This window comes from Myzus persicae, unplaced genomic scaffold (assembly GCF_001856785.1).
Source record: "Myzus persicae strain clone G006 unplaced genomic scaffold, MPER_G0061.0, whole genome shotgun sequence".
Classification (NCBI taxonomy): domain Eukaryota; kingdom Metazoa; phylum Arthropoda; class Insecta; order Hemiptera; family Aphididae; genus Myzus; species Myzus persicae.
Genome location: NW_019101814.1, coordinates 95,328 through 107,894, shown reverse-complemented (window position 1 = coordinate 107,894; position 12,567 = coordinate 95,328). Strand labels below are relative to the sequence as shown.

The 12,567-nt window shown below is 43.1% G+C and overlaps 1 protein-coding gene across 1 annotated transcript; it reads left to right on the top strand.

Moving 5' to 3' along the window:
- Positions 1-392: 392 nt before the first annotated feature.
- LOC111030487 (zinc finger protein MSN2-like) lies at positions 393-8,647 on the top strand. Its single transcript, XM_022310003.1, has 2 exons — positions 393-1,149; positions 4,873-8,647. Exon 2 carries the CDS (start codon positions 4,884-4,886, stop codon positions 7,380-7,382), a length of 2,499 nt encoding a protein of 832 aa, XP_022165695.1. The 5' UTR covers positions 393-1,149; positions 4,873-4,883; the 3' UTR covers positions 7,383-8,647.
- Positions 8,648-12,567: the final 3,920 nt, after the last annotated feature.

Below are 12,567 nucleotides of genomic sequence, written 5' to 3'. Positions count from 1 at the left end.
CCCCCCCCCCCCCAACCGTCCGCCCGACCATGGCAACCGGCCGGTCGGTCGGTTGGCCGGCCGGTCGCCGCTCCACGCCACGCTCGCGCCCGCGGACCGACGCGGCGGCGGCATTCGAAATTTTCAGTCTTCTCGGTCACTCTGTCGGCACTCGTTTCATGTTTCCCCCCGAGGCACACCACGCAGCACCCTGTCGATCGGCGGTGCGCGCACCACCACCGCCACTACCACCACCACCACCGCCACCGCCGCTACCACCATCACCACCGACACCATCGTCGTCGTCGTCGTCGTCGTCGTCGTCGCTGCCGTCGTCGTCGTCGTCGTCATCGTCGTCGTCGCCGCCGCCGCCGTAGTCGTCGTACACATACACACGCACACGCACACACCGCGCGCTCTCACACCACCACCATCGCCACCACTACCACCACCACTACCACTACCATCACCACCACCCCACTACCAACACCGCCGCCGAGCGACATCGCATCGTGTAGTGAACACACACACGCGCGCACGACCGTCGGCATACACACGCGATATTTCGCCCCGTTCGTACCTCCGTCACCGGCTGCCCCGTGTCGTCGAGTACACATCACAATATCGCGCGCTCCGGCTCGCACGGACGACGAACGCGCGCCACACACCGCCGAGAGACCCGTCGCGATTTCTTCGGTTTTTTTTTTTTTTTATTTTCGTCAAATCATCGGTTCCGTTTTTGGTTATTTTTTTTTTTTTATCTGTTCGCTGGACGAGAAACGAAAACATTTTTTAACAGTCGTCCGCCGACTCGTGACCGTATTTATTTTGAACACGTCCGTCACCTTCACACCCGTGGAAGCTTTGAATTTTTTTTTTTCAAAAAAATTGTCCTCGATGTTTTCGCCCGCCAAACATGTTTTACCCGGCCGGCGGCGGCCACCCGGCGACACGCCGGCGTCACGCCGATGATGACCGTTCGCGCGCGGCATCACCGCCACCGCTACGACGAGTGTCGTTACTACAACACCGCCACCACTAATACTACTACTACAACCACCACCGCCACCACACCACCACCGACGCCGCTACGGGACTGCTCTAGCGACAACAAAACAGTACGCTCAGCTGATTCTCATGTGCTCGCACGCCGAAGGAGAAGCTAATAACGTAAGTATAATATTATTTTATAACTCAGCTTACAAGTCGACACATTTTCCGGCACTACCATCGTCGTCCATATTATTGTTGTATTTTATTATTATTTAATTTTAAGTACTGTCCATTCGCGTAATTTTTTTAATAGTTTTGCAATATTATTAAGACCCACAGTACGCTGGTCATCGGCGTTGTAATAAATATTTTTTCACGAGTATTCCCCACAAAGCATTTTGTTAATTTCTTTTGGGACCGTCCATTCGTTAAAAAATAATTTATATTATTATGTTAATAATATGTAAACCGTGGGCATCGACGATAGAGAGATATATCTCCCCGTCGTCGATGCTCTCGGTATAAGTGGAGATCCTGGCAAATATAAGGGTTGGAGTCTTAAATATTATTTAGCTTGTTATGTGGACGTGGGATAATGCAGCATATAATACAGCAGAACAACATTTTTTTATCAGAAACACATCATATACGTTTTGCCTACTTATTATAAATATAGGTAATAAAATATTTACATAATTACGAATATTAATAATTGGATGCCGGTTTGCACCAAAAATTGGTAATTTTTAATGATATAATACAATTTAAAGGACCGATCATTGGCCACTAAGTCATGTTAACAGAGCCATTAGCTGACTATTGATTCAATAAATGTTCATGTTTATGCAACCCGACATTAATGTAATGCTAATTAATAATAAGTATCACAATTGTTACACAGTATCTACCTGAAGATGATATTCATCCCCATAGAGGCAGGTATGCTCCCCGATTTGCTTCTACGGTCGGTTGGTCTCATTTATGTCTAGTGGGTGTGAGTAGATATGATGAGAGTTTAGAGATTTAAGTTAGACGTAAATTAATATTGTTCGGTAATTACTATTGATTATGTATGAAAATATTTTGTCCGAGGTAAATAAAATAGTTGTTGAGAAGACCGATCTAAAAAATATATAGTTTCGACGGGGCCAAGGCCCCGTAAGACCCTCCCCTCCCCCCCCGAAAATCGCCTAGTCTAAATGTCAACTACTTCTGCAGGCCGAGTCCTCGGCAAAAAACAGTATTGCAATTATTATTAGTTATTATTTATCACTGTATTATGTGAACCGTGGTGACATTGTACGACATTATTCGAGGCTGTATATTATTCTGTTGGACGAAAATACATCGGACACGCATTAAATTTCCCTACACACATCGTCGGACGATAATAAAAGCAATAAAAGCGCGATCGGCGAGCGACACACATCGATCGCGATAACAATATTATTATATCAGTATTAACTATTATTATTATTCGTCCATTTTAGCGGTCACGAATATTATATCGTTATTTCGTCCGATACTCGTGTGGATTACACGTATAGTTATTAATACAGCTGTAGGTACACGACGCGCGCGCGTGTAGTCAATCGTAATAAGCCGTCAAACGTCGACGACGATATTAAATCGTTGAATATTATATCCGAACAGTTTTCGTGTCGTTTCGACTTACGCGTATAGGTATATGGGCCGCCAATTATTTAGGTGAATATTACCCACACACACATGTGACCGATTTTCTGCTCTGTAAGTTCGCCGACGTGCGTATTGCACGTTTTTTCATTGTCGTTTTGATAGTGATATTATTATTTATACCAACGACGGACACGCGAGTTTTCAAATTCTCGCCTCTCTCCACCGCTGTTTTTCGGCCGCGGGACTATGCCGTACTTGCTGCCCGGTACGTATGTCTACAGACCGTTTTTTATCATGATATTATTACTTTTATGATCATTGTTTGTGTGTCATTCGAATTATTAGGTCGACGGACGAGTCGAAGTGGCGCCGAACTCATGTGTGAAGCGATACTTCTTAAATTTGGATGACCGGGGAGTTATTGTGGGTGGGTGAGTGGTCGTATTAAAATTAAACATTGCGCTTCGCAACGAATTACAGAGTTTCCACTTCGGACGACGTAGTGTACACAATTATTTACGTAAAAATATTAATAATTAATGTAATATTGCTGTGTGCCGATGTACGCCTCAGTACGATAACGATGCCGATCGGTTGAAAACCTATAAAATACGCATTACAATAATATTATTTATAACGTCGATGGAAACAGAGAAAGAGAGAGGGATTCTAAACAAAAAAGTTACTCACAATATAATATATTATTATTATGATGACTGTTATTACAGGTATGTCGATTATCGTGAGTCATTCCTCGTCGCGCACCGCAGTCACTCCGCTGCGGTATAGTTTATGATTTTTTTTTTTTTTATAAAATAATATACCTAATATAATTATCGTAATAACCGCGTGCGCGCACACACTCACACACACGCGGGCACACACACACACGCGCACACACACACACACACATCAGAAATGCCATAAAAACGTAATTAAAAATCGTTATATTTTACACGACGCGTTTGAGATAAAAAAAAAGAACCACCCCCCTCCCTCGATCGCGGTGTAAAAGGTAATAATGTGTTAGATGTTGTATGGTTACGATGGCCGGTTACTGTGACGTTACGACGGGATATTAATCGATATTATTTTCACGTAAAAACACAAGGCACCGTCGAGGAGTTAATAGAAAACACAAAAAAAAAAATATCGGAAGTCTTGTTTACGCGTTATCGGCAGAAACGTCGGCGTAATAATAATAATATTAGTGTCTGGGGCGGTGGCGGCGGCGGCGGCGGGGGGTGTAATACATCGCGGGCGCACCGTCGTCTCTCGGCGAGAGTGTTTCGAAGTTTTTATCGCTCGACCCCGACCTTGACATACCCCGTGCCTCCGTTTAGTGCGGCATTTCCGTCGTAAACGGCGTAAGTACACACGTCTGAACGTAACTCGACCGAAACGCAGTCGTAAAATGTATAATATATTATTGTTATTATTAACAGTATTTATTGTGATCGGCAGGCGACTGCGGTGGTGATACGACGACGACGACGACGACGACAACGTTGTATAAAATGAATTGTATGCGGACATCGCGGCTCCGGATTTTCACACCGGGATAAATAAATATTTTGAAAAAATACCGATTTGTCGTGACATCGTCGTAACGATATTGTTTGTTATTATTGTTATCACCGTAATTTGTATTTCACAGCGTTTGTCGTCGCGAACGTTACACATGTCACCGCACACGAACGCATACCGCGCACAGGTGATACACGCACGGTGGGGGTCGAGGGGTGGAGAGGCCGATTAATTGGCTCCGCGTTTGTGTGTGCGGGTGTGCGTTTGTGTGCCGTGAGTGTGCGTGCGTTGTGTACGTACGTAAATTACACAGGTCGTGTACACTTGTCACAGCGGGTGGGCGGCGCCCGCGACGAGGGGTCGCGACTTCGTACGTTGTATTATACTGTATATTATCGTTTATGTACATAACTATATATTATTATTATTATTTATATTTTACGCGCGTTTGCCGCATTCAAAGGGACGTCCGACGGGGTGTACGTCAATAGGTACACTCTGCCTAATACGAATTTAAATATCATGTTTTCCTAAAAAGCGAAACCGCTACGATTTGTGTAACTGGATGTTTCGCTATGACGGTCGTAGAACATCTCGCACAGCGATACGGCCTCTGCGTCACTCGCTAATCTATCCACCCACCAACCCACTAACCGGCGTGTCCGATAACATTTGCTCTATGTGCAAACAATAATTATAACTAACGCGTTTTCTTGTGTTTTTTCTCGTTTTCAGCACACGTAATCATGGAGATGCAGATAAGCAACGCGTCCGAGTTCCCGTTGTACCACTCGATGGCGACGGGACCGCACTCGTTCCAGCTTCCCGGCGCCATACCACCAGTCAGCACCATACCGTCGTACAAGAACACCATGTTCCCTGACCGGTTGGGGGGCTTCTATTACGACTCGGCCGGCGTTACGCACGCCATGCCCGCTGAACGGTGCGACCGGTGCTACGTCGAACTGTCAGTGATCGGCAGTGGCCACCACTTCGGCAAGAAGTTATGCGGCATGTGCGCGGCCAAGGAACAGCAGGTGTCGCCCAAAGTGGAGACCGAAATACTGGACTTAGACTCGCAACAGGTCATGTCGCAGCAACAGCAACAGCAGCAGCAGCAGCAACAGCAACAGGACACGACCAAAGGGTTCTTGCAGCACGGCGGCGTGGGCGTCGTCGTGCCCCCCGGTTACGACAGGCCGCCGCAACCGCCGCCACCACCGCCGCCGGCGGTGGAGTGGCCCGGCTACTTTCAGCCGCAGCAGAACACGCTGTCCGGCGAACACCTGTCGCCCGACTACAACAACGTGTCGACCACGACCACCACACCGCCGACGATGATGGGCGGGTCACCGCCGTCCGACATGCAACAACAGCAACAGTACCAGGGCAACTTTGACGGTGGCGGGTACGCGGTCGACTCGAACCAACAGCCCGGCGGAGGCGGAAGCGGAAGCGGCGGCGGGTCCGGGTCCGGGACTAAGGGCAACGGATCGTGGAAGTCAAACGAGGCGAGGCGCGCCAAGACTTATGAGTGTCCCGCTTGCGACAAGTGGTTCACCAGTTCGGGTCATCTGAAACGGCACTACGGCACGCAATTGCACAAGAACGCGGTGAAGCAGAGCGGCAAACCAGATCCCGCGCTTTTGCCCATGAAACATCACTATCACCCTTATCGGGACCCGGCATACGTAGCGCAACAGAAGCTCAAGCAGCAGCAGCAGAACGGCTCGTCGTTGCACAAGCAACAGTCGTCCATGATGATGCCAGCCGACTTCCGCCCCGTCACGTCTACGTCATCGTTCAACACCGATTCTTTTTTAGAGCTGACTCCCCCAAACCTGACAGCAAGCCTCTCGGACAGTTTGGGGGGAACCCAATTCCTACCGGCCCGTCGGCCGGTCAGCAACAGCAGCAGCAGCAGCAACAGCAACAACAGCAGTACGGCCGGTTTCACGGACGAGATGCAAATTTCTTCTTATCCCAACAACAACAACAGCAACAGCAACAAATACCGGGCGGACCTAACGGCGGTCCGTATGGTGGGCCGCCACCAGGCCACGTCGTTCCACGGCCACCGGCAGTCGACGGCGGGTCAACAAGCGCTTTCGGCATACCTGCACCACCAGATCACGGATACCATCCAGCCATACACCACCCAGGTTTCTATGATCCAACCAACTACCAACACGGATTTGTACACCACTATGCCCGACAGTAACGGCTGTGGTGGCCATCTGTACCATCGCCAGCCGCAGGAGCAGCCGTACCACCTCAACAACGTCCGCAATCCGCATCAGCACCAGTTGCCGCCGTCGCACCACGGCCAGCCGCAGCACCACCACCACCAGAGAACCATGGATTATCAACAGCCGTCGTCCACGACCGTGCCACCGTCGTCGCCGTACCAACAACCGCAGCAGCAAACCCATCAGCGCCAACTGCATGTACTGCAGCAGCGCAACATCAAACAGGAACCCGTCGAACTCGAGTACAACAACGTCGACGACACTCCGATGGCCAGCCCGGACTCGAGCATCGATCACCTGCATCATCACCTCCAAAACCAGCAACTGCACCATCATCGTCCCCAGTACCAGGGCCTGCTGGTGATGGCGCCCATATCGCCGTCGTCGCCGCCGCCGTCGCTGCCGCTGCCGGTGCATCAGACCGCAGTCACCGACGACGACACGATGGTCAGCGACAGCGACGTTGACCTGGACACCGGTTCGCCGCCGGCCTTTAGCTGCACGGAATTGTCGTCGTCGCACTCGGCGCTGGCGAAAAAGTTCCGGAAAGCCACGCGCGTCACGTGCGACATTTGCAACAAGGACTTCACGGACAAGTGTTACAAGACGCAGCACGACCAGCGGTTCCACAGCGGCGAGAAGCCGTTCCGGTGCGGCGTGTGCGGCAAGCGGTTCGGCGAACAAAAGCTGCTGCAGATGCACGAGCTCCGGCACAACGACAGCAACAAGGCGTTCCCGTGCACGGTGTGCACCAAGAGCTTCAACTTCAAGAACGACCTGGACCGGCACTTCATGTCCAGCCATTCGGCCGAAAAACCGTACCAGTGCGTGCAGTGCGAGAAGAAGTTCGTGCGGCTGGACCACAAGCGGCACCACGAGAAGACGCACGAGGACGCCGTGGAGAAGACGAAAAAGAAGAAGAAGGCGATGGCCGACGCGGCGCCCGGCCGCTGGCACGACCACTCCGGCACACTGGCCGACGAACTGCAATCGTAAAAAACACTCGACCGTACGTGTGGCATGCGATCATCACGTAAGTCGCGTTCAAAAAAAAAAAAAATTTGTACGTTTTTCCCCCCACTCCGTATTACCATCATTTTTTACAAGATAAAAAATATATCTTGGCGCGGGAGTAGGCGACGCGACGGCACCGTCAATGTAAATTGTATTATTATAATTTTTTTTTTCCATTCATTTTTTAATTTCGGTCGTAACAACATTCCGTACACACATTGCGTGTCGCGCAAACCACCGCGGATCATTGCTATTACCGCCGTGTGACACACGTCTGAGAACGTTTCACTATGTATAGGTACTGTATACTATTTATATACTTGTATCGATTTACTATTTCGGTCATTTTTTCGTCCGATAATTTTTATCGTGTCGATGTTTCCGAACCTGACCGGTCCGGCATTCCGGCACTGTGATTATTAATGAAAACATTTTTCGAGATTGGCCGGCCATATTATAATTTATGTTGTACATAACAATAATAATAATCCTAAATCCAGGGGCATTACAATATTGTTAAGAATTTTTTTTATTAATATATTTTGCAACCCGCACCAAAAAACCAACTGTAAGTCCTATCCTAACCCAGGCCCCCCTCCCTCAAAAAAAAAATTCCCCGGTCCCATTGTTGCGTCGTTTGTTGATGGCTCAATCTCTTACACTAAATATTATAATATTCCTAATATATGTATTATTATTATTATTTTATACATTTTTTTTTTCATTTGTTGAATATTTTATTTTCATTTGATTTGGGTACCAATATTGCATTAGTTAAAACATATCCCCCACATGTTACATATCACACGACGACGCTCTAGAATTATTATTATTATATTACTTATGACATTCGTTTGTTTCGTACCTGCTATTAACTATATAATATTATAATTGTATGATAATATTATATTGGATATATAAACTGATATTTTTTTTTTGTGCCCCACTGTAATATTATTTTGTGTTTAAGTATTTAAGTAGATCTTTTTTTGTTTAGAGCGGTAAGACGAACGCGTTAATTATTATTTTTTTATCGCCCTTTGTCCTCGGTGCGAATTTTTTAAGTTTTTTCACATATACACACAATTCTGTTACTATTCTCCAAATCAAATTGTATTAATTGTCCATAGTATTATGTGTTATTACGCCAAGTGTTTATTATTATTATAATTTTTTTTTTGATTTATTTTAAAACAAATATCGATAGTACAAAAAAGTACCTCGTAGATATTGTGGAAGACTACTACTACTACTACTTGGTATCAACAAACAAATTTATATAATTATAAGTATAACAATAACAATTATAATTATATATTATATATTATTAATAATTAGCAAAATTATTATATAATGTTTTAACGAGCAATAAGTTTGTAAATAAAAACAAAAATAATAAAGATTGATTAGAAATAACATGTTTTGTATACGCAGTGTGCGAGTTTGGTTTTCCTATAATCTATAAAAATATATATACTTATAATATGGTTAAATAGGTTGATTTTACCAGGAATAAGTGTGTGGAGTCACCCTTCCACCCCGTCCGTCCTACACTCCCCGCTTCATCTCGACGATAGGGTGGTGGATTTCGAACCCAAGAAAGACCCTTTTAATACGTCGTAGTCCTAGCCGGTATATAATAAGGGATGGGAAGTGATTCTTATAACCCTTCGCGGCTTCCACACTGCCGTTCCTCCCTTAACCGTATTTTATTAGGTATTACGGTACACTTATTTCAAACCGACTGAGGGCGAAATTGCCACCGATTGTCAGCTATATATGAGTTTGGATAAACGGAAAATTACTGGTTAAAAATCGAGTAGCGTTCAACAAGCTTTATTATTATTATTATTTTGTTATTTAAGTACGGATACATTCATTGATAAAAAAAACAATAAAAAAAAAAGTAAGTACGGTAAACAATTGCATTAATAATATCAGCAAATGAAACTATCTCAATTTAACATCGAAAAATTAAAAAAAAAATACGAATACAAAGGAAATAAGTAGGAATAATGTAGGTGTTATTAAGAATTAGCAGAAAGACCCGTTGGCAATTCACACCATTCCTATTACACTAGGAGGGCTGATTCTTGATTAGCGGTAGTATATACATTAGCATTATTATTATATCATTTTTGTTGACACACATTCGTTCAAGGTTTGTAATAAATAAATTCAAATAAACTCATACAAACGTACAGTGTGACATATTATTATGTAAATTATATATTTGTAAGAAATTTTGCGTATTATCAATAGTGCGCTTGTGTAGTTTCAACGACTTGTACATGTGAGTAGGTATCTAGAACACGACATAGATTAAAAATAATTTTATTTCCATTGTAGTCCAAAACATCGGAAAACCTTCGATTGGTAGTGGACACGCAACGATTAAAATTCGGTAAACAAGTTTATATAAATATGAATATTGCTTATCAATAAAATGAAATATCACTACATAGGCGGTATGATCGGTTAATTTGTGATCAGCGGCCATCGCATGATTATAATTTTATTTTTATATTCCTAATTAATTATTATTACTATCGCAGAATTGTATAATAATAATTATCGTTCAACCGATGATCCACATACCACGACTATACGCAGACTCAAATCGTGTTTTCAGCATTTCTAGTTGCACGCTGTAGGTAAGTAAGTAGTACCATATACATTATACTCGCTATATATGTATTATATTATATTCGCTTTATTATAATACGGGTAGCACACCCCGACCAACCCTCGTCTACAGCCTTTCACTAGGCCTTCACCGTTTATACCTCCACAACCTATTCAAACTGTTCCACCTCATCATCCTCCTGTGCCAACTACGAGCTCATATATATATATTCCAAGCGTTTTGTATAATATACGTGTTGGTCGACAGAAATTTACATTTTTCGAGACCGCTCTGCGGCGCGGTCACTGCGGCGGAGGGCTTGCCAAGCAAATGACGTCTAAATATTTACAAGTGTTTGTGTTGACCGCCGTCGTAAAAGGTTATATATACATTGTGTGTGCGCCACACACACACACACACACACACACATTACATAAATTATGCCACCGACTGCACACACGCGTCTCCCACACACACACACACACACACACATATGTATAAAGGTATAAACTATAAAGTGTAGTTCTTAGGTACCTACCTACCTATATATATATATACATATATTATATATGTAACGGCGGCGCAGTGAAATGTCATAAATAATAATGATCAGCAGCAAATGGACGTATCAAAACACGTATTGGTCGGATATCGTGTAATGACACACAGTAGCCGATGGCGTTTGGTCTAGGAAACGTTACGAAATTAGGTCCGACGGTTGAACGGGGTGATGAAGATTAAATAATCAAAGTCTTCTTCCGCCGTGAGCACGTCCTCGCGATCGACCGTCGAACGCCATATTATACACCTATATTATGGTGGCCTCATAATACCCTATATAACTACCGTATAGTCCATAATGTCTAACTGTCCTGTATTTAATAATAAAATAAATGGACGATCATATTGCTACCTACCGGCTACCGCGTGCAGTACCGCCTAGACGTTATCTGCCGAAAGTTACTGTTCACGAAATTCTTGCGAGCAGGTAAGTATCTCTTTTTTCTGTTCGAACTGATGACGCCGCGGGAACAGCTTCAGCATTCTTCTTCCTCGACGCCACCGAGAAAAGTACCTATAAGTTTACGAATGAACATTAATCGTTTTGCATAATAATGTCCATGGTTTCAAACATTTTTTTTACAGAACATTTTAATGTCGTATTATTTTTCGTTAGTTTGCATACATTGACTATAGTACGAAATACTATATCATGATGTATAGCTGTTGAATTGATGTTTGGTATATGAAAAATTATAAAGTTTTTTAAGGCCATTATTTTCTTTATAGAACATATGATTGGCGGAGCAGATATTTCCTTCGTACATTCTTGCAGTTGAAAAAAATATTTATTTTTATGAAAACTTATTAAGATACCATAGGTAATATAGATAGCAGAACAAATATTGGTAGTATAATATATAATACTTATAAAGTAATATACACGTACTATTTTCTCGATATTCGATAACAGTATAGTATACAATAAGTGTATCATTCGTACTTACAAAGTATTAGTAACTTAAGTGTATACTATATAAATGTATGTTTACGTAGGTACGATTAGTATAATTTGTATTTAAATAAAGTATTAATAAACTAAACAGAAGTCATTCGCTTTGATATAAATATAATATATTCTATGACTATTAATTACTATTTGATGTCCGTGGCGTTATTTTGGGTGGAAATTTGTCCCACTTTCACTTTTTGGGACATAAGACAGTTGCGCATCGCAATTGTTACGAATGGCCTTTTTTACAGGCCGTTTGCGCATATTTATTGTTAAAAAAATATAATGTAAATACAATTTTATTAGGTATCTAAGTTTGATTAGAGTCGTTAATCGGTCATTATTTACACCATTCGCAACAAAATAACAAATCGTTACGTATGTATAACACGCGATTCGCAAACGACCGACCACATTTTTTACCTGCAATAGGATGATTAATGATGCGCAAACGATAAACTCCACCTTTGTATTCATATTATAGTACATGATTCGCACAAATATGCAAATACTTATATTATGGGGTAGGCATGGTATCCTTACAAAATCTATAAGTACTAAAAGCAAGGTGCATTGCTCACGGTGGATGTAAAGTAATGTTGAAATTGTTAGGTAAACGCTATCGAGTGTAAAACTATTGGTACATAGTTGTTACTGAAATAGCCAATATGGCCATAGAGCTAGGCTATAGTCTAAATAATCACGGTTCTGGTATATTTCAATCAATATAATAATTATTAAATATTAACAACGGACGATGAACGTCTTAGCGAATTTTACCTGTATAAATGTATAGTAGTTGTTCAGAAGTACACTGCTTCAAAAATAAACCTAAACCAATAAAGGTAAGTAGGTTTCCTCGTGGGAGAAGGAGAGGATTATGAAATTATTTTTCAATTATATTTTACAGAAATGAACCGATGGCATATCGGTGAATTCGTGTATCATTCATAACACATATTATAACAGAATCGAACTGTTGCAAAATACGAAATACAATCAATAGACCATCAAATATTTTGTTTTAA